This window comes from Callorhinus ursinus, unplaced genomic scaffold (genome assembly GCF_003265705.2).
Source record: "Callorhinus ursinus isolate GAN/ISIS: 27379988/994484 unplaced genomic scaffold, GSC_fseal_2.0 scaffold15, whole genome shotgun sequence".
NCBI classification, from domain to species: Eukaryota; Metazoa; Chordata; class Mammalia; order Carnivora; family Otariidae; genus Callorhinus; species Callorhinus ursinus.
Genome location: NW_027397077.1, coordinates 1333582 through 1359486, shown reverse-complemented (window position 1 = coordinate 1359486; position 25905 = coordinate 1333582). Strand labels below are relative to the sequence as shown.

The 25905-nt window shown below is 55.9% G+C and overlaps 2 protein-coding genes across 8 annotated transcripts; both read left to right on the top strand.

The window, feature by feature from the left end:
- Positions 1-2357: 2357 nt before the first annotated feature.
- Positions 2358-19942, top strand: JAK3 (Janus kinase 3). 7 transcript variants are annotated; one of them, XM_025884930.2, is made up of 24 exons: positions 2358-2490; positions 5410-5602; positions 6061-6184; positions 6480-6612; positions 6792-6937; positions 7324-7618; positions 8194-8316; positions 8415-8572; positions 9211-9322; positions 9565-9751; positions 10261-10388; positions 10612-10743; positions 11673-11757; positions 12535-12662; positions 13377-13509; positions 13585-13736; positions 13879-14029; positions 14691-14830; positions 14910-15099; positions 15546-15670; positions 15923-16161; positions 16599-16716; positions 17103-17213; positions 18597-19942. In XM_025884930.2, the coding sequence occupies exons 2-24, from the start codon at positions 5419-5421 to the stop codon at positions 18702-18704; spliced, it is 3402 nt and encodes a 1133-aa protein (XP_025740715.1). In that variant the 5' UTR covers positions 2358-2490; positions 5410-5418; the 3' UTR covers positions 18705-19942. The 7 variants fall into 7 exon arrangements, with proteins under 7 accessions (XP_025740715.1, XP_025740718.1, XP_025740716.1 ...); XM_025884933.2 differs by having other exon boundaries at positions 2385-2490; positions 5406-5602; positions 6501-6612; positions 15923-16095; XM_025884931.2 differs by having other exon boundaries at positions 2385-2490; positions 5406-5602; positions 6501-6612.
- Positions 19943-22441: 2499 nt separating this feature from the next.
- Positions 22442-24095, top strand: INSL3 (insulin like 3). Its single transcript, XM_025885532.2, has 2 exons — positions 22442-22631; positions 23563-24095. The coding sequence occupies exons 1-2, from the start codon at positions 22442-22444 to the stop codon at positions 23763-23765; spliced, it is 393 nt and encodes a 130-aa protein (XP_025741317.1). The 3' UTR covers positions 23766-24095.
- The last annotated feature ends 1810 nt before the right edge of the window (positions 24096-25905 follow it).

Genomic DNA, 25905 nt, shown 5'->3' with positions numbered 1-25905 from the left:
TTGGATTTTTTTACATATAAATAATCATATCATCTGCAAATAGGAAGAGTTTTACTTCCTCCTTCCCAATCTTTATACACTTTATTTATTTTTCTAGCCTCATTGCAATAACTATGACCCCCAGAGGGATGTGGAATGGAAGTGGTGAGAATGGACATCCTGGTATTCCTTCCAACCTCAGCAGGAAACAATTCAGTCTTTGACATTGAGTAAAACATTACCTATAGCTTTTTTTGTAGATGCTTCTTATCAGTTTGAGGACATTCCCAGTTATACCTACTTTGCTAAAAGTTTTTATGAATAAGTGTTGAATATGATCAAATCTTTCCTATATCCATTGAAATGATCATAAGATTTCACTGTGCTTGAAATTTACATTTCTCCTAATACGAATGAGGCTGAGAATCTTTTTCTGTTTTGGGTTTTTTTTTTTTTTTAGATTTATTTATTTATTTTAGAGAAAGAGTGAAAGAGAGAGAGTGTGTGGCGCGGGGGTAGGGGCAGAGGGAGAGGGAGAGGGAGAGAGAATGCAAGCAGACTTCCACACTCAGTGTGGAGCCTGACACAAGGCTTGATCTCACAACCCTGAGATCATGACCTGAGCCAAAACCAAGAGTCAGATGCTTAACCGACTGCACCACTCAGGCACCCCTCTTTTTCTGGGTTTAAGAACCATTCATATTTCATTTTCTGTGACTTCTGAGTTCATAGCCTGCTAAGTTATTGGCATTTTCTTATTGTTTTCTAGGAGGTGTTTGTATAATGAAGATATTTTATCCATGATATGAGTTCACATTCGTTTCCAGTTTCATTTGTTTATTCTTTGACTGCATTTATGGGCTTTTTGCCAGCAGAAAATTTGGGATGTTTATATCACTAAAGTTTCCAATTTGTTCTTTTTTATTTTTAATATTTATTTATTTATTTGAGAGAGAGAGAGAGAGAGAGAGAGCAGGGGGAAGGGACAGAGAGAACAGGAGAGGGAATCTCCAATAGATTCCATGCTGAGTGTAGAGCCTAACGTGGGGGTCGGTCCCAGGATCCCAAGGTTATGACCTGAGCCAAAACCAAGAGTCGGACACTCAACCGACTGAGCCATCCAGGTGCCCCTCCAGTTTGTTCTTGAGCAAGCTTTCTGGGCTCTGCCTCCCTGAAACTTCCTGATGGAGCCTTCACAGACCCCTCTCTGGGGCCAAGGGTGTTACCTTTGTCCTAACCCTGTTCCCTTGCTGCTCATTCTCAAAAATACCACAGTGACCATCATACTGGAGTTGTCAGGGGCCTAGAAACTCCAGCAACTTACTGTGCTTCCCGGAGGGCTGGGGTTCCACCTCAGGGCCAGGGATGGGAGTAACGTTTGCATTCCTCTCTGCTGAAGCCACACAGGAAGTAAAAGAGAAATGCTACGGCTAAGTCCCTGTGCAGCACTTCCTGCCTCTAGCCGGCTGTGGCTCCAGCAGCGCCGAGGTTACACTTAACCCCTCCCTCCACCCACAAACCCCACCGATGCTTCCAAGCAAGTCTCAGAGCACTAGGTCCCTAACACCCTGCCCTTCAGCAACACTGTGACCTGGCCCAGTCTCCCAGCCTTTTCCAGGGCTGTTCCCTCTGCAGGAACTCCCCATACCTCCAGATCACTCTTTGGCTCATCCCACTTGTCCTTGGATTTCAGTATCAAAGCCACCTCCTCCAGGAAGCCCTCCCAGACTCAGGGCCTCTCCTAGCAGCCTGGCCCTGAGGGGTCACTGGGACAATTATTGGGTTTATTTTTTTTTAAGTTTATTTATTTATTTAAGTAATCTCTATACCCAACGTGGGCCTTGAACTCACAACCTGGAGATGGAAAGTCGCATGCTCTTCTGACTTGAGCCAGCCAGGCGCCCCTGGGTAATAGTTTAATATCATCTCCCCCACTAGACTGTCAGCTCCACTAGGCAGAGACTGGGCTGCTCTGGTAGGTGCCCCATAAGTGTCTGTGGGTGATCGAACTAAAGTCAACAAAATACATACATACCAAAGCCATTTTTGTGCCAGGACATGTGATGGGGTTATGGACATGAAAGAGTCCTCTAAAATCTATTCCCCAAACTCTACTTTCTCGGGTAAGGGCACTGGGCTGGGTCTCGCCGGGATGCTGCCCTAGCCTCCTGCCTCCTCCACTCACGACAACTTCAGGGGCGTGAAAAAAATGATCAGACCTGACCCCTGCTCACCGCTCTACTCCCTCCCACGTTAGGTCCAGGGTTTCCAGCATTCTGGAAATGGTCCAAGGAGGGCCGCTGCCTGTGGAGGCTTCTGTAACATTCTGCCCCTCCGCAGCCAGGCCCTCTCCCCTCCCTGTCCCCATCCCCCACATGGCCATGACTTTCGGTAAGTGACAGCAGCTCAGGAAGCCCAGGGGCCCACACAGGAAGGAGCCGACTGGGACTTTCCTCCGGCTGCCGCCCGGCTCTGCCCTCCTGTCCTTAACCCAGGCTTCCCAGCTGCCAGGTAAGAGCTGGTGGGGCCACATGGCTCTGGGGTGGGGGTTGGGGGGGTATGTGAAGGGCTGTGGCTGGCGACAAGGTAAGGCCTCTGAGGAAAGCTGCCAGACAGACAAGAGCTGGGAGGGGCTGGCTCTGTGGCCTCTGCTTTTTCTGCATAAAATGAGACCTCAAAGCCCCAGCTCTCCGGACCTGAGTGAATCACTGTGCCTTGGGCCTGGAGTTCATGCCCCTGGGGGCACAGTTCCCAGCCTCCACCCACCCAGGCCAGAGCTTAGGGTGACCAACCAACTGTAGGGAATGTGGGACTTAGGGTGTTAAAGTAGGGGCATTTTGGGGCGCCTGGGTGGCTCAGATGGTTAAGCGTCTGCCTTCAGCTTGGGTCATGATCCCAGGGTCCTGGGATCGGGCCCCACATCGGGCTCCCTGCTTGGTGGGGAGTTTGCTTCTCCCTCTCCCTCTACTGTTCCCCCTGCTTGTGCTCTCTCACTGTCTCTGTCAAATAAATAAATAAAATCTTTAAAAAGAATAACAGGGCGCCTGGGTGTCTCAGTCAGTTAAGCATCTGCCTTCGGCTCAGGTCATGATCCTGGAGTCCCGGGATCGAGTCCCACCTCGGGCTCCCTGCTCAGCAGGGAGTCCGCTTCTCCCTCTGACCCTCTTCCCTCTCGTGCTCTCTGTCTCTCATTCTCTCTCTCTCAAATAAATAAATAAAATCTTTTTAAAAAAAAATAAATAAAATAATAATAAAGCAGGGGCATTTTTCTGTGTCCCAAGCACCACCTCTGACTTTTCTTTTTCTTTTCTCCTTCAATATTTAAAATATATACATATCTTTTTTTTTTTTTAAAGATTTTATTTATTTATTTCAGAGAGAGAGAGAATGAGAGATAGAAAGCACGAGAGGGAAGAGGGTCAGAGGGAGAAGCAGACTCCCTGCTGAGCAGGAAGCCCGATGTGGGACTCGATCCCGGGACTCCAGGATCATGACCTGAGCCAAAGGCAGTCGCTTAACCAACTGAGCCACCCAGGCGCCCTAAAATATATACATATCTTTAAGATTGATTTTAAACAAAAGATACACATTGTGTGATTCCAGTTACATAAAAGTGCAAAGACCATGATTAAGTCAACTATTAGAAATAGGACAGTGATCACCTCTGCAGGGAGTGACAGGGGCCCCAGGGCTCCTGGGACTGGGAATGTTCTGATTCCTGGTCTGGGAGCTGGTGACATGGGGGTGTCCCTAGGGGAAAATTCCCTTCCCCTCATGCCCTCCCTCCACCATAGGAACCACTAAACCACTGTGTCAAGGGACCTTCCTGTCTGGTTTAGCTGGCCTTTGTCAAGTGCTCGCAGGGCATGTCGCCAAGCATTGTGCCAGTTGGTGAGGATTAAAAATGTTGAGAGCTTGGGCTCAGCTCAGCAAACCAAGGCAGGTGGGGAGTCAGCCCATTTCACAGCTGAGAAAGTGGAGTCCCAGCTGTGGGAGTCCTGCCAGGGTCACAGAGCTTGAGTAGGATGGGATTGGGATTTGAACCCAGAGCCTAAGGTCTTTCCCTATCCCAGCTCCAGGCTTATGGGCTGGGTATGCTAAAACCTCATTAATGCTATCCCTCCTCCACGTCCTACTATTATTCTGGAATGTGGTTTTTTTGTTTTTTGTTTATTTGTTTGAGAGACAGTGAGTGCACAAGCAGGGGGGAGGGGCAGAAGGGAGAAGCAGATTCCCCTGCTGAGCAGGAAGCCTGACGCAGGTCTCCATCCCAGGACCCTGGAATCATGACCTGAGCCAAAGGCAGACGCTTAACCGACTGAACCGCCCAGGTGCCCCTGGAACATGGTTTTTTACTCAATATTTTCTTTGTATCTTCCTTATTCAGGTCAATGTAAGTGGATCTTGTCCATCTACTACTCCTTTTTCCTGGCTGGCTCAAAGTCCAGCCCTTCCCTCTGCCTAGCCAGGGGTCCTGAATTCTGGTAATAAAGGGTGAGGGGCAATTTCCTCCTAGGCCCATTCCAGGGAGGGCTTCTTGCTACAGGAGTCTAAACATTGGGAGTGATAAAGGGGACAGAGATGGTGATGGTGGTGGGCAGATAAGACACAGAGATCCCTACTGACTGAGTCATCAGTCTGGATCTAATGCATGCTGCAAGGCATACATCATACCAGCTAGAAAAGCTTCCAGCCCCAACCCCAGAAGAGCTTGAGTCTCCTAGACCTGCAGGAAGTGATGGGCCACCCATGTACACGAACCAGTATCTATCTGCTTCTTGGTCTGCAAATCTGTACATCTGTGATTGATTGCTCATGCCTGCCTGGGGCAGGGGCTCTGGAGTAATGTAGATAGATGGGGAGGCTGCAGATTGACTGGAGATGTCTGTCCTGGACTGACAAGAATACACACAAATTATGTGTATCAACACAAATTAGAGTGTAGAATATCCTCCAGACCCCAGCATAGCCCTTACTGGGGGGGTTTATGGCTCCTCACCAGTCTTGCACACTCAGCTCCCCCCATCTCTCTTTCTCCAGCTCTCTCTTTTCTTTTTAATATTTTATTTATTTATTTGAGAGAGAGTGTGCTTGAGAGAGAGCGTGAGCAGGGGGAGAGGCAGAGGGAGAAGCAGACTCCACACTGAGTAGGAAGCCCGATGTGGGGCTTTCCATGGGGCTCGATCCCAGACCCCAGGGTCATGACTTGAGCTGAAGGAAGATGCTTGACCAACTGAGCCACCCAGGCGCCCCTCTCCATCTGTCTTTCTCTTTCTGTGTGTCTCTGTTCCCCTCTCTTCCCTCTTTCACCAGCTTCAACCCTACCTCACCCTGCAGCATTTCTGTCCCCCCCCACACACACCTAGAAGCTTTGTAGTCTCTTTCCCTCTGGCCAGAACTGAGTGGCTGCCTCTCTTTGTGTCCAGACAGGCTATACCTATGGCACCTCCAAGCGAGGAGACACCCCTGATTCCTCAGCGTTCCTGCAGCCTCTCGTCTTCAGAAGCTGGTGCCCTGCACGTGCTGCTGCCCCCTCGGGGCCCTGGACCCCCACAGCGCCTATCTTTCTCCTTTGGGGATCATTCAGCTGAAGAGCTGTGTGTTTGGGCTGCTAAGGCCAGTGGTGAGTGGGTCCCTAGAAGACTGGGCCAAAGAGAGGAGTAGGGCTGTGGGAGGCCTAGATTGGGAGCTGGAATAGCTGTCAGGTGGAGTCAGCATGGGAGCTGGGGCTTTGAGGGATGAATAAGAGTTTGGAAATGGAGGAAGATGCTCAGAGAAAGGCTGTGCAAAGACTGGGAGGCACATGAGGGCAAACAGTTGGTCATCCTTTGAGGTAAAGTGTACAGTGGAAGGAGCACTCTGGGGAGAAGGGCAGGGAGCCCCAGGAAGCAGGTGGTGTGTGGATTCTCTGCTAAGGGCAATGGGGAGCCCTGGAGTGTGTGTGAGCAGGGGTGGGACACAGTGTGAGAGCCCACGGTGAGAAAGAGCCCTGCAGGGCTGCATGGGGTTCGTAACCATGGCAGCCTTGCGAGGGACAAGATGGGGAAATTTAGGAAGGTGCTGATGGGGGCATCCCCTCAGGCATCCTGCCTGTGTACCACTCCCTCTTTGCTCTGGCCACGGAGGATCTGTCCTGCTGGTTCCCCCCAAGCCACGTCTTCTCCGTGGAGGACTCGGGCACCCAAGTCCTGGTCTACAGGCTCCGGTAGGAAGCACATCACCCCTACTGCCACAGGCATGGGTTAAATGTTACCAAGAGGGGATGCCTTTTGTTGAGGGCAAGGGGAGTTTAAAACAACAGTGATCCTACAACCTTATCATCTCCCTGCACTTCCCGGTGGTGCCCCAGGGAGGATGTGATCACTGCTCATTGCACAGATGAAGAACTGAGGCCAGAGGGTGTGCATTGCTTGCCCAAGGTCACGTAACAAGTCAGTGGTACAACTTGGGCTCTGTGAGGTCTGAGCATGGTCTTCCACCCCTCCCTACCCCTATTCCAGGCTTCTCCCCTTCCCCAACAGCTTTTACTTCCCCAACTGGTTTGGGCTAGAGAAGTGCCACCGCTTTGGGCTACGAAAGGACTTGGCCAGCGCCATCCTTGACCTACCAGTCCTGGAGCACCTCTTCGCCCAGGTAGGGGTCTGCATGGGGCTTAGCCCGGGGCTGGGGTCCACAGGGCAACATCAAGGCTCGCAGTTGGGCGGCCTTGGCTGACCCTCTCTGTGGCAGCCCAGGGTTGGGAATCGACCCAAGGGTAGGGTGGTCTGCAGGGCAACATCAGGGCTCATGGTTGGGCTGTGACTGGCCCCCAGCACCGGAATGACCTGGTGAGTGGCCACCTCCCCGTGGGCCTCAGTCTCAAGGAGCAGGGTGAATGTCTCAGCCTGGCGGTGCTGGACCTGGCCCGGATGGCCCACGAGCAGGCTCAGCAGCCTGAGGAACTGCTGAAAACTGTCAGGTGAGGGCTTCCAGCTTGTGATACCCAGCGTCTATCTGAGAGTGAGCAAATGTGGCTCCACTGGGGCATCCCTAGAGCTCAGGCTCCCATGAGGTTCCCCACCTACAAGCCCGCAGTGTGTCCATGTGACCCAGGACCCCACCGAACCACTGAGGCTCCAGTCCCTGCCTCCCTCCTGCTGCTAAAGGCCTGTGTGTGTCTGTCTGTCTTGTGGACCCCAGTGGTCCTTCCCGCATGTGTGTCCTTGAGTGTCTCCGTGTGTGCTTCCTGCCCACCAGCTGAGGCCACACTTCAGCCCTTCAACTAAAATTCGGGTTTGTGTGTGTCCCTGTCCGTACCTGTGGAGATCCCTCCCCACAGTGAGGACTCGCTACCCTCACTCGTAGCTACAAGTTTTGCCTGCCCCCCGACCTGCGCGACCTGATCCAGGGCCTGAGCTTCGTGACGCGGAAGCGCATCCGCAGGACTGTGCGCAGGGCCCTGCGCCGCGTGACCGCCTGCCAGGCTGACAGGCACTCGCTCATGGCCAAGTACATCATGGACCTGGAGAGGCTCGACCCGGCCAGGGCGGTCGAGACCTTCCTCGTGAGCCTCCCCGGGGCTGCTGGTGGTCTGGATGCGCAGGGGCTGCTCCGAGTGGCTGGTGACACCGGCATTGCCTGGAGTCCAGGAGGACAAGAGGTGTGGGCGGCTGCTGGGCAGGGCCAACGGCGGGGGCGGGGCCTAGGAGGGAGGGGCAGGAGAGTGGGCGGGGCGAAGGAGGGGAGAGACTGAGGGTTCCGATAGGGGCCCGCTGAGTGAGAGGTGAGGCCGAGCGACGGGTGGGGGCGGGAGTGAAAAAAAATGGGCGGGACTTAGAGGGAGGGGACTGGTTGGGCGGGGGGCTCAGGGCGGGGCTACCTGAAGGTCGGGGGAGGAGTCAGGACTGAGACGGGGCGGGGCTCCCGGCTGGACTGAGGGAGCCGCGGAGGTGGAGTGGAGCTAAGCGAGGGAGGGGCTCAGGGAAGGCATCGGCCGACCGAAGGAGATGGGGTTGAGCAGGGGTGCGATGAGAGACACTGGGGATGGGCTGGGGAGGGATAGGATTGATAGAAGGGCCCGGGGTTTGGCAGGGCCGAGGTGGGAAGGGGTCGGGGTTGGGAGAGGCTTGGAGGGTCAGGGCTTAAGGCGTGGGTTGGTGGGGTCCAGGCTTCCAAGAGGGACTGGGGGCTCCGAGGGGACGCAACCGCCAGCTTCAGCTCCCCCCTCGTTCCCAGGCCCTCCAGCCCTTCTGCGACTTTCCAGAAATTGTGGACATCAGCATCAAGCAGGCTCCGCGTGTTGGCCCGGCCGGGGAGCACCGCCTGGTCACCGTCACGAGGACAGACAACCAGATCCTGGTGAATGCTGGACCCTCTCCCCTCCCGCCTAACCCCGACTGCGGGGACGTGGGACTGTCGCCTTCGGGCGTAGCGGGCGCTGACGCGGATCCTCACAGGAGGCCGAGTTCCCGGGGCTGCCCGCCGCGTTGTCCTTCGTGGCGCTCGTCGACGGCTACTTCAGGCTGACCTCCGACTCCAGGCACTTCTTTTGCAAGGAGGTTGCGCCGCCGCGGCTGCTGGAGGAGGTGGCCGAGCAGTGCCACGGCCCCATCACGTACGTAAGGGTCCGCCCCCCATGCCTGCCCTCTGCGGCCAGAAGTCGGTTCGAATCTTGGGCACTCCCCTTCTCGCTGCCCCAGTGTCCTCCCCTCCCAGGAGCCTTGGAGAGGGGTCAAGTGAGCTGGAACAGCGCCTGGTGCATGGTTGGCGCCCAATGAGACTAGGCTCTCCCCTTCTGCGGCTGTCCAGGGCAGTGGCTTCCCTCTCTCTGATTCTTCAGGGCGCCAGGGCCGATTCCTGGGGATGGATGGCACCAGGTTCCACCTGCAGCCTCTTCTTTAACCCCCTAGTAGAAGCCCTGATTTTTGGCTCATTTTAAAAATAGGAAGGAGATGGGGCGCCTGGGTGGCTCATTCGTTAAGCGTCTGCCTTCGGCTGAGGTCATGATCCCAGGGTCCTGGGATCGAGCCCCGCATCAGGCTCCCTGCTCAGCCGGAAGCCTGCTTCTCCCTCTCCCACTCCCTCTGCTTGTGTTCCCTCTCTCGCTGTGTCTCTCTCTGTCAAATAAAAAATAGGAAGGAGAGAGGGAATGTTAGCTGGTGAGGGTCCCAGGGCTTCAGAGGAACCGGGAAGGTGAAAACCCAAGTCGGCCTCCATCTCTGTGTCTCTTTTTCCTCCCACCTTTCTCCACAGCCTGGATTTTGCCATCAACAAGCTCAAGACTGGGGGCTCACTTCCTGGCTCCTACGTTCTCCGCCGCAGTCCCCAGGATTTTGATTGCTTCCTCCTCACTGTCTGTGTCCAGGTTGGTCCACCCCTAGGAGCCACGTGGGCAGGGAGGGCTTCCTGAAGGAGATGACATTTGAGCTGAGACCTAAAAGATGAATCAGTATTTGCTCCTGGAGGAAGCGGAGGGTAAAGGCATTCCCAGTGGAGGGAACGGCATATGCAAAGGCTTGGAGATTGGAATGAGCCTGTGGTGCTGGAGGAAGATGGGTGAGGGAAAAGTACTGCCCACTTCCACTCAGGGACCACTCCTCCTTGCAGACCCCCCTGGGTCCTGATTATAAGGGCTGCCTCATCCGGTGTGACCCCACGGGAACCTTCTCCCTGGCTGGCCTTGGCCGTCCCCATAGCAGTCTCCGAGAGCTCTTGGCAGCCTGCTGGGATGGCGGGCTGCACGTGGACGGGGTTGCGCTGAACCTCACCTTCTGCTGCACCCCCAAACCCAAAGGTGAGCCCGCCCCCTCCCCTGAGTGGAGCAATCGAGCTGGGGACCTGCCTTGTGTGGCACGGGGCAGAGATTGCGGGTCAAGATGGGTTAGGGAAGAAAGGGTGATTTATGTGCTTGTGGAATAGATGCTATCTTGAGGCATGATGAAATCCAGCTGCAGCTGGATCTGAGAGATGTCACTGACTCTTAGACTCTCTCCATCTCTTGCCTCTTCCTCTGGGAGAATTTCACTCTCAGACAAACCCCTTGGATGGGACAACTCTGAGGTGTGAGTTCTTCAGAGTCTTCCAGAATCTCTAGCAGAACTGAGACTAGGTTGCCTGCTCATCGGTAACCCCCCCCCCCCCCGACTGGGGCTTCCTAGAGTCTCCAATAAACCACGTACCTTGGAGTCCTCACCTCAGGGTTGGCTTCTGGGAGAGACCCCAAATTAAGGCAGGGAGTGAGCAAACCTTAGGGGGCCTTCCACCTCTGACCTCTCTTTTTCTCCTGCCACCTCCTCCCCGTAGAAAAGTCCAACCTGATTGTGGTGCGGAGGGGTTGCAGCACACCCACTTCATCCCCTGTTCAGCCCCAATCCCAATGCCAGCTGAATCAGATGACGTTTCACAAGATCCCTGCTGACAGCCTGGAGTGGGTAAGCGGCCCCAGGAAATGGAGGGGGGACCTCAGTTGGGATTCAGACACTGGGTCCACATCGCACCCCATTTACATCTCTGCTGTGTGGCCTCGAACATGTGACATAATCTCCTTGTGCTTCTGTTTCATTATCTGTAAAATGGGACCAGGGCCAGGGGCCAGGATCCCACCAGGAGCCCCCTTATCAGCCTCTCATGTTGCCCCCTCACCTCACCCTCCAGCATGAGAACCTGGGTCACGGGTCCTTCACCAAGATATACCGAGGTTGTCGCCACGAGGTCGTGGAGGGGGAGGCCCGGGAGACGGAGGTGCTGCTCAAAGTGATGGATGCCAAACATAAAAACTGCATGGAGGTGAGTATGATGGGGACCAAGACTTTGGGGTCAAGACTGGCTGGAGAAAGCGTTGTGTATTCAGGGAAATTTAAAAACACACAGGTCTTAAAACAACAGAAATGTAGCTGCAGCATCTCCAAACCATGAAATACAGAAGGGTCAGGGAATTTAGATGGAAACAGAAAGAGTACACCAAATAGAAGAAACAGCCAGTGCAAAGATCCTGAGGCAGGGTTGTGCCTGGCATGTTTTTTTTTTTTTTTAATGATTTTATTTATTTACTTGAGAGGGGAGAGGAGGGAGCACAAGCAGGGGGAGGAGCCAAGGGAGAGGGAGAAGCAGATTCCCTGCTGAGCAGGGAGACCAATGCAGGGCTCAATCCCAGGACCCCGGGATCATGACCCAAGCTGAAGGCAGACACTTAACTGACTGAGCCACCCAGGCGCCCCTGTGCCTGGCATGTTTAAGGAACAGTGAGGAGAGGGCGTCTGGCTGGCTCAGTTGGAAGAGCACATGACTCTTCATCTCAGGGTCGTGAGTTCGAGCCCCACATTGGGTGCCGAGATTACTTAAATAAATACAACCTAAAAAAAAGTGAAGAAGGGCCACTGGGCTGGAGAGAAGTGAGCAAAGGAGAAGAGGGGAGTGATGTGGATGGAAGCATCAGCAAGGGTTCGGCCACCCAGGGAAGGCTTGAATCCTCCTTGAACCCCAAGTCTCCCACTTCTGTGTGAGGGACCCAAGGCAGATTACAGTGGGGACTTCCAGCCCCCATCCGAAAACCATGATAGAGTCCTGTGTATACCAGTGGTGGACTCCAAGGTCAAAGGAGGCTTGTGGTGAGGTGTCCTCCTGAGGCCGACTTGTGAGCAGCAAGTTTGGGGTGCTTGGCCTGACCCTGGAGCGGGAGGAACCCATGGACCTTCTCTCCCTTCTCCTCTCCCCAGTCATTTCTGGAAGCAGCGAGTTTGATGAGCCAAGTGTCATACCAGCATCTCGTGTTGCTCCATGGCGTGTGCATGGCCGGAGACAGTGAGACAACAGCCCTCGCCCCTGCCCCCACCCTTCCTCAGGGAGACGGTCTATGGCAGCATTAGCGATACGAATCCAGAGCCCGCCCTGGCTGGGGCCCCGTGTCCCCCAGGGTCCCTCACCTTGTTACCTGTGTCCTTCATTTGTCACTTTTGGGGCAGCAGCTCCAAGCTCCCACCGATACCCAGCCCCACAGAATTATCTCAAGTCGGACAGGCCTGGGTTCCAATCCCACCTCGCTGTGTACCCCCTCTGTAGCTTTGCAAAGGCCAAGGTACCTCTCCAAGCTCCAGTTCCACCTGATTAGTACAGCAACTATTTATCGGGAGCCCGGGAGGGGCCAGGAGCTGCGCTCACAGTGTGGAACACGGCAGGCGGGGCAGTGTGATACATGATCGTGTGTGAGGGGGTGGCGCAGGCCACTGTGGGTGGTCAGAGGCCGCTAGCCCAGCTTGGAGGCTAGGCGATGATTCTGGATAGGCAAAGATAAGTTCTAGGCAGAGAAGGCAAAGATAAGTAGGAATTAGGGAAGAGGAGGAGAGGAGGCGGTATGTTCCAGACAGAACACGCAAAGGGCTGGAAGTGCCCTTCCAGGCATCTCGGGAAATGGTTGCCATAGGGGAAGTGAGGAGGAGGAGAGGTGAGCAGGGTAAGGAGGGAGGGAGCAGTCCAAACTGAGAGCCCCAGGGACCCCTCAGGGTGGGGTGGGGCGGAGCCTGTTCAACACCAATGCAGTCCTGCCTCCCAGCCCTGCCCCTCCCTGCTGCCTGCTGCCAGGTATCATGGTACAGGAATTTGTACACCTGGGAGCGCTGGACACCTACCTGCGCAAGTCTGGCCACCTGGTGCCAGCCAGCTGGAAGCTGCAGGTGATCAAACAGCTGGCCTATGCCCTCAACTATCTGGTGAGTGCTCCTCTGCTTGCTCTACCCTCTATGCAGAGAATGGAGGGGCAATTCAGAGTGGGCTCTGTGGTATGTGTAGAAGTTTGGCAAGGATGCAAGGGGAGGGCATTTTAGGAAACAGCATACATACAAGCTCAGAGATGTAAGAGCGGGAGAAGGGAACAGGTGGTCATTGGTGGATTTCAGTGGGGAGTAGTGAGCCATGAGGCCAGGCAGGGGGAAGGCTTCCCAGAAGAAGGAACATGGGAGCTGGGCCTTGAGGGTTGAATAGAAGCTCATCAAGAGGAGAAAACAAGGAGGGTGTGTCAGGTTGAGGGCACAGCCTGGGCCAAGGCCTGCAGCTTAGAAGATGAGTTGCATGTCCTGGGATGCATCCAGCAGTTCAGTTGGCAGGAGACCAGGGTAGAGGTGTGGAAGAGAGAATGTCACAGGAAGAGTGAGCAAGTATCTCAAAGGGCCTTGAATGCTAGGCTGAGGACCTCTGATTTTATCCTAAAGGCAGTGGGGAGCCACAGGGTGGGTTTGAAGGGGAGGGACACAGGGCAGCACAGGGGGTGAACCAGAGGAGGCAAGACAGGCCAGTAGTCTATGGAAAGGTCTAGAAGTATGGTCTGAGCAGCCCCAGGTGGGCTTTGAAAGATGTGTAGTGGTTCTCCAGCCAGACTATTCATCCAGCAAACCCTCCCTGGCATTCTCTATGCCTGGCCCACCCAGGAAGACAAAGGCCTCCCCCATGGCAATGTCTCAGCCCGGAAGGTGCTCCTGGCTCGCGAAGGGGCTGATGGGAACCTGCCCTTCATCAAGCTGAGTGATCCTGGTGTCAGCCCCTCTGTGCTAAGCCGGGAGAGTAAGTCCGGAAGGGTGGAGGGAGGGGCCTAGTGGGGCAGGGAAGCAGACCCCTGACCCCAGCCCCACTCCCCAGTGCTCACTGACAGGATCCCCTGGGTGGCCCCCGAGTGTCTCCAGGAGGCCCGGACACTCGGCTTGGAAGCTGACAAGTGGGGTTTTGGTGCCACAGTCTGGGAGGTGTTCAGTGGGATCCCGATGCCCATCAGCACCCTGGATCCCGCCAAGGTCAGAGCACCCTCATTGGCCTCTAGAGTGCCCATTTGGGAGAAGGGTGGGCTGAGGTCCAGCTTGGGGAGGATGGGCTGGTCTAGGGTGGGGGGCTCCTGAGGGTGCACTGAGAATGACCAGCCACTCTTCTCAACTTCAGAAGCTCCAGTTTTACGAGGAGCGGCAGCAGCTGCCTGCCCCCAAGTGGATGGAGCTGGCCATACTGATCCAGCAGTGCATGGCCTATGAGCCAGGCCAGAGACCCTCCTTCCGTGCCATCATCCGTGACCTGAACAGCCTCATCACTTCAGGTGCCCACTGGGCCGGGCAGGGTGGGCAGCGCTGGCCTGTCATATTAGGCCCCGAGAGAGAAAAAAAAAAAATTGAAATTTGCATGCAGAGCCGGCCCTGTGTGCTTGGCAGGGTTGGAGTGGTTGGTGACTGTAACAGCTGAAGCTTGACCGCTGCTGTAACAAACAGACCCCCTTGGCTCCAGATCGAACGTGATGGATATTTACCTTTCATTCAGCGAGGGTGTCCAGGTCAACAGGCACCTCTCCCTTTGTGGCTCTACCCATCCCATGGCCTCAGGTCCCTGTGGCATCCTCTGCAGACAAGAGAGAGAGACTGTGGAGGGTCCCGTGCCAGGTTTCCATGGGCCAGGCCTGAAAGAGCCGCCAGCACTTCTCCCTCATCAGACTGAGCTCAGTCATGTACCACACTTCACAGTGGTGGAGTCTGGGAAATGCCCTTCTGTCTCCAAAGCTATATGTAGTTTGCACAGCATGCAGAGCACATAAGGGGTCTGCCTTTGCCCAGTTGGCCTCTTTTTCCAGCCCCCCCCCCCCCTGCAAAGTACCCATAGGCTTGTACGGAGAAGGTAAGCATGCAGATCGAAGTCCCCAAGCAAGTCAGCTTAGGAGGGGGACCCAAGGCCCAATGTGCCGGTCACTTACTACCTGTGCCCTACAGATTATGAGCTCCTCTCAGACCCCACGCCCGGTGCCTTGGCGCCCCGTGATGGGCTGTGGAATGGCGCCCAGCTCTACGCCTACCAGGACCCTACCATTTTTGAGGAGAGACACCTCAAGTACATCTCACAGCTGGGCAAGGTGAGGTGGGCTGGGCTGCGGCGGGCGGGGAAGTGCCCATGCACCCATGCACTTGGACACCAGCCCTGCTGTCCCCCAGGGCAACTTCGGCAGCGTGGAACTGTGCCGTTATGACCCTCTGGGTGACAACACGGGCGCCCTAGTGGCAGTGAAGCAGCTGCAGCACAGCGGGCCAGACCAGCAGAGGGACTTCCGGAGGGAGATCCAGATCCTCAAAGCCCTCCACAGTGACTTCATTGTCAAGTACCGTGGTGTCAGCTATGGCCCAGGTGAGCCACTTCCCAAACCGGTGCTCTTCAAATCACACGCCCTCATCCTCCTGCAGTAACATTTTAGGGTGGTCTGGGAACACCAGGAGGGGCGCTATTGATGCTCTTGCTTAATCCAGATTTGGATCCCCTAGGGTTCGAATTCCTGCTCTCTCCCTTAGCAGCTGGGAGACCTTGGGCAGGCGATTTAACCTCTCTGAGCATCGATTTCTCCACCTGAAAAAGGGGTCATTATCAAGTTTAAATGAATCAGTGTGTATTGTAGAAAGTACTCAAGAGCCATTGGCAAAAAGTGTCATGGTTGCTGTTCCCATTTTACAGAAAGCAATATTGAGGCTGGGAGGGGCCCAGGGTCGTACTCTGATCTGTGAGGAAAAATCGGGAGGGGCAGCAGACAGAGTTGGGCCCTGTGGCGACCCCTCTCAGCCTCCCCTCACCTCACCTAGGCCGCCAGAGCCTGCGGCTGGTGATGGAGTACCTGCCCAGCGGCTGCCTGCGCGACTTCCTACAGCGGCACCGCGCGCGCCTCGACGCCAGCCGCCTGCTCCTCTACGCCTCGCAGATCTGCAAGGTGCGGGACGTGCCCCGGGACGCGGGGGCTGAAGTGGCTAAGTCTGGGCGGGAGTCTGCGTAGAGTCGCGGGGGAGGCTGAGGGTTGAAGTTTGGAGGTCCAGGTCAGGTTGGAGGAGCGGTTGAGTTAGGGCTGAGGTCAGGACTGGAGGGGTCCAGGATGGGTCCAGGGCAGAGTTAGGCTTGGGGTCTGGGATGGGTTTGGGCTGGATTCCAGGTTATGCTGGAGTCCGTATCTCACGCGCGCCTGCAGGGCATGGAGTACCTGGGCTCCCGCCGCTGCGTGCACCGCGACCTGGCTGCGCGTAACATCCTGGTGGAGAGCGAGACGCACGTCAAGATCGCCGACTTTGGCCTCGCCAAGCTGCTGCCGCTCGACAAAGACTACTACGTGGTCCGCGAGCCCGGCCAGAGCCCCATCTTCTGGTGGGGACCCCGCCCTGGCCCACCTCTCCTCCCCACTACTCTGGACCCTACCTCGCTCTCACTTCCGTGAGCCCGCCACGGCCCCGCCCCTCCCCCCTTCCTGACCCCGCCCCCGCCCCCCCCTTCTCCCCACTCCCCCCCGCCCCTCCTCCGCACTGTCCTGGGCCCGCCCCGGCCCCGCCCCTCCCGCCGCCCCAGCCCTTGCCGGGCCACGGCCTTCCTACCAGTGTGCAGTCCCTTCCCCACAGCCTGGTCCCACCCCGCTCCGCCCCTCGGCACTGGCCCCGCCCTCCAGAGCCACGGCTCCGCCCTGACCCCGCCCAGACCCTCCGCAGGGTTGGAGACTACCCCATCCCACAGGCCGGGAAGCCCCGACCCCGGAGCTGGGACTGACCTCACCTTCTCACCCACCCACCACTGACTAGTTCCCCCCGCCCAGGGTTGTTCCCTTTCCCGTACTCTGCCTCACTTTCGCATCCCAACATTTCCTTGTCCCCCTCCAGGTACGCCCCGGAGTCCCTCTCTGACAACATCTTCTCGCGCCAGTCCGACGTCTGGAGCTTCGGGGTCGTCCTGTACGAGCTTTTCACCTACGGCAACAAGAGTTGCAGCCCCTCAGCCGTGAGTCAGCACCCCTGGATTCCCCAGCACCCTCCTCTCCCCAAACACTTCCTGGCCAATCCCTGTCCCGTTTGTGCCCGAGTCCTTCTTTTGCTCAGTGTCACCTGGTCCCAGGATTATATAGGCCCTCTATAATGGGGAGGATCTCTCTTCACTAAGGCTGACCCCCATTACCACGGGCAGCCCGCTCCCCCTCCATCACGGATGACCCCTCCTCCTCCCTTACGCCTGGCCCCTCTCCCCACCGCGGATGACTCTCTCCCTCCCTTCACTATGGCTGCCCCCCTGCCCCCCTACCCCTACCCCCTCCCCAGTCACTGGCGGCCCCTCCTCCCTCCTTCACGGATGGCACCTCTCCCACCTCGGGCGCTCCCTCTTGGCCCCAGGAGTTCCTGCGGATGATGGCATGTGATGGAGATGTCCCGGCCCTCTGCTGCCTCCTGGAGCTGCTGGCTGAGGGCCAGAGGCTGCCGGCGCCTCCTGCCTGCCCTGGTGAGGTGAGCACTGGAGGGCCTGCCTCAGTTTCCCACTCTGGATTTTCCTGGGCAAGCCAGTTGGCCCCTTTGGGTCTCCCCACCTCCTGTTGTCTCTTGATTGAGAGCATACCCTGGGGCATGAATCTGAAGGGGAGTTTGGCTTCTATTTTGCTGTTCTCTCACTGTATGGCAAGTTGCAAACACTTTCAGAACCTCAGTTTGCCCATCTCAAAAATGGGAATAACAATGCCTTATGGGGTGGGGGAAGATTAGACAAGTTAACACCTCTCCAGTGCTCAGCTTAGGGTCCAGCACGCTGTCAACACTCCATAAATGTTAACGACTCTTACAGTTTATCATCACAACTTTTGTGGAAATGTCTAACATGAGGTTGGTCATTCATAAACTGATCTGCCCAGGGGCACTTGAGTGGCTCAGTCAGTTAAGCGAATGACTCTTGGTTTCCACTCGGGTCATGATCTCAGGGTGGTGAGATCAAGCCCCACATCAGGCGCTGCACTGGGTACGGAGTTTGCTTGAGATTCTCTCCTCGTCCCTCTCCTCTCCCATGCTCCTCCCCGCAGTGTGCTCTCTCTCTCAAATAAATAAAATCTTAAAAAATAAATAAATAAATGAATGTATCTGCCCAGGCCACAAATGTTTATTGAGTGTTGACTGTGTGCCGAGCTCTGTGCTGGGTGCTGAGGACCCAGCAGGGGACAGAACAGATACTACCCTGTCCTCCTGGTAACCAGCAGAGGCTAACAAGAACATTCTGGTCTGGTGGTGATCAATGTCTAGAAAGAATTGAACAGGAGGAAATGAGGGGGTGTGGTGGTGGTCAGGGGGGCCTTTCAGAGGGGGTGATCCTGAAGGAGGAGGAGGAGCCTACCCATGGGGAAAGCTGGGAGAGGGCATTCTCAGTGGCGGACACAGCGTGTGCAAAGGCCCTGAGGTGGGAATGAGTTTGATGCGTTTAAATAATGAGATGGGGGCAGATGGGGCTGCAGGGAACAAGAGAGGAGGAAGGAGACAGGGGAGGGCATGAGATTTTGTTCTAAGACCTGTAGGGAGCCATGGGAGGCTTTGGAGCAGGGGAGGGAGGGAATCTAATTTATATTTTCTTTTTTTTTTTTAAGATTTTATTTATTTGAGAGAGAGAATGAGATAGAGAGAGAGCATGAGAGGGGGGAGGGTCAGAGGGAGAAGCAGACTCCCTGCTGAGCAGGAAGACCGATGTGGGACTCGATCCCGGGACTCCAGGATCATGACCTGAGCTGAAGGCAGTAGCTTAACCAACTGAGCCACCCAGGCGCCCCTAATTTATATTTTCAAACTGTGAATAGGAGTCATGTCCTTCCTACCACTCATATGTGACCCTGTTGTCTCTTCCCACCCCCTCAGGTTCATGAGCTCATGAAGCTGTGCTGGGCCCCTAGCCCGCAAGACCGGCCAACATTCAGTGCCCTGGGCCCCCAGCTGGATGCACTATGGAGTGCAAGCCAGGGCTAGCAGAGAGTGTGAAACTCACGCCTTCCCTGCTTGTCTGGAGGGAGAAGCCCATTCACTTCATTTTTATATCTCCTGCACACCTACCTCTGGGTTCTGGTCTTTGTGAACTGGCTGTGTGAGCTTGGGCAGGAGGTTGCCCCTCTCTGGGCTTCCTGCTTCACAGAGACCCCCCAGAGGGCAAATGACATTGCATTTGGGGGGCATCCCTGGCTTGTGGGGCAACAGAAGTTCTGTGGCCTTAGGAACTTGTAAAGATTCAAGATGAATGCCTTGGTGGGGCCTGCGGTGCCTTGACCCCAGAATCTAGGAGCCAAACTTAAGCCCCTCCCATCTTCCTGTCCTCTCAGGGTTTGGCCCTGAGCTTCCTGTCTCAGTGAAGACCTTGCAGATCTTTAAATACATGATCTCAGGCTTCTGTTCCAACATCCCTCTTTTGCTGGAGGAAGCCACAGACAAAAGCAGCTGCCCTGGTTGGAAATTCACTTTCTGGGGGGGAGCCTGCGTGACTTTTTGGGCTCATGGGAGGGGCCAGGAGAGGCTGGGGTCCCAGTCCACCCTAATTGTACCAGAGCATCCTGGGCCTTCCATTTGCCAACTTGAATACTGGGACCCTTTCTATCCCGACCGGAGGGTCACTCAGTTGATGACGCTGGAGACTTACAGGAGCTTTTCAGTAGCTGAGGGAAGGAAAGGCATTCTTGGCAGAGGGAACAGCACGATGAGAGTGAAGGGGTTCAGAGTACAGAGGTTAAGAGCCCAGCTGTTGGAGCCTGCGGTTCTGCCACTTAATTACCGAATGATGGTGGGCAACTTGCCTCCCCTACTGGGTCTCAGTTCCATCCCCTGTACAATGGACAGATAAATGGTGCTGGCTTCCTGCTGTACACAGGCAGCTTCTGGAGGCTTGTGAGAAAGCATCTGGTGCAGGTTAAGCCAGCCCCTCCCCCCCCCCCCCCCCCCCCCGCCCACTCCTCACCTGCCTGCAGTCTTTTCTACCACTTCTGCCCCCTGGAAAACTCTTATTTATCTCTCGAAACCCCAGCTGTCACCTCCCTGCGGCCTTCCCTGGCATGTTCCTGCCACTCCTCACCTGCCATGTACTTACCTCTGACCCCAGGAGTGGGGTCTCTGTCCAGATCCCTCTCCTCTGACCTGGAGGCTCCCTGGGGGCTGGGATGGGTAGGTACAAAGGGGACTTTGGGAGCATTTGTTTAATGAATAAAGTTGGGTGGAAAGAATGGTGTGTTGCTGGACTTGGGTGATGGGGAATTTTGGGGGGGTGTAAGCTGGGGAGGAATGTAGTTAGGGCTGGGAGATGGAGATCCCCTGGGGGCCACAATGGGGGCCTCAAGGCAGGCTGGGGGAGGAGAGGCAGCAGGATGGGACATTGGCTGGGGTCCCGGAGGACAGAAGCCCTACCCCCAGCTCCAGCTGCTGGCCTTGGCTCTGTCCTAAGGAACTGATTACAGGCTCTTGGTGGGTGGAAGGAACAGGCTGCTCTGGGGGTGGGGGCGTGGGTCAGAGTGCAAGGTTGGGGTGGGAGGCTGTGGGGAGAGATCCAACATCAGCGGGGACCAAGCAAGTCTTCCTCGGGACTGCTGGACAGATATGAGGAATAACAGAGAGAAAGACAGAGACCGAGAGAGATAGAGAGATTGAGAAGGAGAGACAGACTCCGAGAGACAGAGAGGGCAGGAGAGAGACAGTCTCCCTCTCTCTCACCTACTCTCTTAGCCCAGGGAAAGCCACCTGCTTTGGTGAAAAGCTGGAGGGGGCTGCTCTGAGGCTGAGCAAGAGAGGGTTTTCAGCTCAGGCTCTCCCTTGCCTTGGATGGAGTATCCTCCCTTCTCTCTGCGCGTTTCCCTCCTTGGTAAACTGAAGTCTACGGTGAGCAAACACAGCCGGCTTCATTCTGGGCCCTGCAGCCCCTGCCCCGCCCCAGGAGACCCTGATAGGGGAGAGACAGAGTCAGCCAACAGCCCCAGCCTCCTGTGACCACGGCAAGCGTGGTGACCCCCTCTCTGAGCCTCAGTTACTGATACAGGAATAAGGACAACAAGATTCTGACTGCTCCTGGTCTCGGATGGCCGGCTGCCCGACCACCACCTTGTGGAATCATTCTCAGTTTATCTAGTTCACCTCTCTAAAATGGTGGTTGTTGTTGTGGTTGTGAAAAAGACCCCTCAGCCAGTGCTCCCCCTGGGGGAGGTACACCCAGGGCCCTGGCCCAGGCAGAGAGACCCTCACTGTTTTGTGGCGCCCTCAGCCTCTCAGTAACCAGTGTTGAGTTTAAAACCACCGTTGTGGTTCTTACTATGATTGCAAGACCCCCTTCGGCACCACCCATCATGAAACTTTGAAAAAGTAAAGGTTTATTACTCACAAAACCTCAGAGTTACACAGCCGACCTAGGGTTACCCATTGAGGTCACCGGTGGAAACAGGGAGCCAACTCGGGCTTGGGGCTCTGCTTTTATTGGGGTCCAGGGGTGTGGGCCTAGGGTTTCCCCAGCTCACTCTTTATTGGTGGATTTCAGATGCAGAGCGGGAATTTAATGTTCTGAGCTGGTCAGCACACGGCTCCCTTCCCTGGCCGCGGTGGCCCAAATCACCGGTGGCCCAAATCACCGGTGGCCCGAATCACCGCGTGTGGCTGCGGAGCGTCTCCCGCCGAGGACTCGGAGTTTCTCGCAGCTCTGGAGGCTGGAAGTCAGGGTGCCGGCAGGGCCGGGGTCTGGTCAGGAGGCTCCCTGGCTTGCACATGGCTGCCTTCTGGCCGGGTGCTCACATGGAGCGGGAGGGGCGTGGGGGCACGTTCTCTGACCTCCCCTTCTTAGGAGAACACTGACCCCATTGCGAGCCCCCACCTTCACTACCTGCTGATCTCCAGGAGCCCCCACGTCCAGAGACACTGTCACGACACCATCACGATGGGGAGTTGGGCTTACACATAGGAGTTGAGGCGGGGGGTCTGTAGGTTAGGGCTCAGCCTGTCAGTATCCAGCGTCTGGTTGGACTGGCCCCTGTGGTTGCACACCCTTCAGCAACACCCATCAGGAAACTGAAAAAAGTAAAGGTTTCTTACCAACAAGACCTGGAGCTCCCACAGCACCCCCAGGGCGGGCCACACAGTGAGAGGGTGGGAGGTTCCCTGGCTGGGCCTCTGCTTTTACTGGGGTCCAGGATGGGGGCGTGGGGTTCCCAGGGCTCATTGCTTATGGTAAAACTAAAACATAGGAGTGGGAATTTAAAGCGCCAGAAGGGAAAAAACAAGTGGCCCCAAAGGCCAGTTCTCAAAAGCAACCAAGAGCTCTCAAACAGGGCGGCCGGGGGGGGGGGGGGGGGGGGCGGAGCGCGGAGAGCTGGCCGTTTATTGAGCGCTGTGGCTGGCAAATAGGTTTATTCCAGATAGCTACCTTTGAAACGGATGCCTGGGCAATCAAAGCTTAAGTCAGGCACGACAAAAAAGCCTGGCTCAGTGGGTGGAACATTCAAGTCATGGTCTCCGGTGCTGAGTTCGAGCCCCACCTGGAGCTTAGAGATTACGTAAAAAAAGAGAGAGAGAAAGAGAAAACCCAACTGCGGGGTTTACACTACACTTGCACTCAGTACTCACCCCGCCCTTGACCTTCTCCCTGAGCCGTCCGCGGAATGCTCTGTCCCCATCCAAGGTCCTCAGCTGGGGCGGGCTGGATGCCTATAAAAAGGAGTCCCCGCCGGGGCCGGCCTCCTGCCACCATGGACCCCCGCCCACTCACCTGGGCCCTGGTGCTGCTCGGCCCGGCTCTGGCGCTCGTCCTGGGCTCTGCGCCCACTCCGGAAGCGCGGGAGAAGTTGTGTGGCCACCATTTCGTGCGCGCCCTGGTGCGGTTGTGCGGGGGCCCACGCTGGTCCTCCGAAGACGGGCGGCGGGTGGCTGGCGGCGACCGTGAGTGGGGGCGGGCGGGGACTGCGCTCTGGGGTTTCTAGGTAGGCCAGGTGCGCGCGGCGCTGGTGGGCGTCGGGGCGGGCGGCTGGGTTTGCACGCACCTACCGGGGTCCCCTTGCCCGCGGCGCTAGTGTGTGCAAGCGCGCGAAGGATGCGTGCCCGGCCAGGCAAGAAATCAGTGCGTGGCGGGCGAGACAGTCTCGCAAGTGCACAGTGAGATCCTGCCTGAATTACATTTTATGTAAATTTTTATGTAAATATTTATTTTTTGCACTAATTTTTTATTTTTAAAAATATTGCATTAAAATATGATTGATCTTCATTGTTGAGTTTTTTGGCGCCCCCTTGGATTGTGCGTTGAGGGCCAGTGCTCACTCTTCTCGCCCTGCACCCCGCCCTGGTGCTGAGGGTATAAAGCGGATGTGTATGCCCACGTGTCACACGTGTGTGTCCTATATGTATGAATCTTTGTGATACAGATGCAGCTGGATGTGCAGAGGTGTGCATGGGGGAGGGCTGGAAAGGGCTATGAGGGTATGTGCCTGTGTGTGTGTGTGTGTGTCCATGTGAGCCCACTGCCTGCACAGGTGTCACATGTCAGGTATACGTATATGTCATGTATGTGTCACATGTCACCGCTGCTGTCCTTGGCTTTGTAAAGTGTCTATGCGTCTGCGTGATAGGTGGCTTGTGGGAATGTACACAGCAGGGGACCTGAGTTTGGGTGTGGGTCGAGAGTGCACACGTCTGGATGGGGGAGTATATCTGTGCTCAGTAGACAGTAGGCATTTAATAGGTGCTCACTTTCTATTTGTGCACAAGATGAGCATTCGGTGGGTCCCTCAGCAGGACGTGAGCGTGCAGGTGTGTGCGCATATTGGGGAGGGGTCCTCTAGGGTCCCCTGCCCATGCTGAAATTCTCTGTCCCCAGGTGAGCTGCTGCAGTGGCTGGAAGGACGACATCTCCATGGGCTGGTGGCCGAAGGGGACCCCATGCTGGTTCTCATTCCACAGCCCCTGCCCCAGGCCTCTCGCCATCACCACCGCCGGCGGGAAGCGGCCACCAACCCTGCCCACCACTGCTGCCTCAGCGGCTGCACCCGGCAGGACCTCCTGACCCTGTGTCCTCACTGAACCCTCCCCCCCCCCCAGTGTGGCCTCAGGGGATCCAGACCCCAGAGGGGTCGGGTCTGGTGAGCTCCTGAAGACACACAGCACCACAAAGCCCTGTCTGGGAGGATGGTGAGGATGACCTCCCTGTGTTCCCCACCTCCCCGAGGCCACCTTCCTCTGTGGGGCCAACTGCGAAAAAATCACACCTCCACCCTGGCTTGGAAGAGCCTTGGTTTCGCAGAGATGCCAGATACTCAGGGCCAAATGTCCTCCCCTCCGAGGAGCCCCAGGTGCCACCCCCCCTTGAGGTCTCCCCAGTGGTAAATAAATGAAGCTCCCGCAGAATCCAAAGCAGCTTTTTGCATTTTCTCAAGAAAAAGGGACACGGCTGCATCAGCCCTTGCGCGGGTTGCTCCCCGGCAGCTGTGGACCCCCCCCCCCACTTTCAGGAGCTTATTAGCAACTTGAGAGTCATCACGATACAAAGTGGGGAAACTGAGGCCAGGGGAGACGGCTACGTGCCAAGGTCAGACAGGCAGGGAATGGCCAAGTGCAGGATTCGAATCGAGGTCGTCTGTCAAGACCCGTGGTGGGGGGCCTTAATGTTACTTAAAGTCCACGTGACAGCGGACAGACACACAGACATCGAAATGAGTCACAGTGGACACTTACTGATCCAGCTCTGACCATTTTTCTCACGTGCACCCTCCCTTCACCCTGAGATGGAACTTGCATTCTAGGACCTCCCGGGGCAAAAGGACCCAGCATTTGACTATGTGAGCCAGTCCATGTTGTTGCTTTCCTGAATCTGCTGTCACAAATTACCAGAAATTGGGAGTCCTAAGACAGAACTGTCTTTCCTTACAGTTCTAGAAGCCAGAGACAGAAGTCGAGGTGGGGCAGGGTTGTTTCCTTCTGTGAGGCTCTGAGGAAGAATCTGGTCTGTGTCTCTCTCCTGGCTTTTGGGTGGCTGCTGGCAACCCTTGACGTTCTTTGGCTTCTAGATGCAGGACTCCAAGCCCTGTCTCTGTCTTCATGTGGCGGCCTTTTCCTTGTCTCTGTGTGTTCATTTCTGTCTCTTGTAAAAACACTCTCATTGGATTTGGGGCCCACCCCACCCTAATCCAGAATGATCTCACCTTGATCCTTACCTTAATTATATCTGCAAAGACCCTATTTCTTTTTTTTCCCTAGGATTGATTTATTTATTTGAGAGAGAGAGCAAGAGAGAGAGAGCGAGCGAGCGAGCAGGGGGCCGGAGGGGCAGAGAGAATCTCAAGCGGATTCCCTGCTGAGAGCAGAGCCTGACTACGCGGGGCTCGATCTCACGACCCAGAGACCATGACCTGAGCCAAAATGAAGAGTCAGATGTTTAATCAACTGAGCCATCCAGCCACCCCAGCAAAGACCCTATTTCCAAATAAGGCCATATTCTAAGGTTCCAGGGGGATGCATACTGTTCAGTCCAGTGCGGCAGGGGGGCAGGACTCTCTGCCGGGGAGATGGTGATGGGGAGCTGCAGGTGTGTGAGCAGGGGCAGGCAGGATGACGTCAGACCTATGTTAGAAACCCCCGCAGACCCCGTCTCACCCAGGCCTGCCTTCCCCTGCCTGGATGCTGCTTCAGCTTCCACCTCCCAACAATGCATACGGCAGCCACAGGGGTATTTAAAACTTAAAAATCAGTCATGTCATTTCCTTGCGCCAAAGGTGTCATCACTCTCAAAATATCTCCCTCTTTCCTCACCCCAGCCCACAAGTCCCCAGGTGGCCAGCCCCTGTGACTTCATGTCTCTCCTCCCTCCAGATCCTCTTTATTCACCAAGCTCCAGCCACGGCCTCTGCGCTGCAACTTGAATGCTCCCTGATTATCCCACCTCAGGGCCTTTGCACATGCCATGCCTTCTGCCTGGAACACCCTTCTCCTGGCTCTTCCCAAGGCCATGTCCTCTTTCTGCAGGCCCCACCTCCAATGTCACCTCCTCAGTCCCAGTCCCCGGATCTCTCAGCAAATAGTCTTTCCCATCACTGTGTCCGATTGCTTCGTTTTACTTCTTGAAGCTCTTACTGCTTCTGATAACATCCTATTTGATTGCTCACAGGCTTGTTTTCTCACTGTAAGGTGGGTATCTGCCATCCCAACGAGGCTGGGAGCAGGAGTA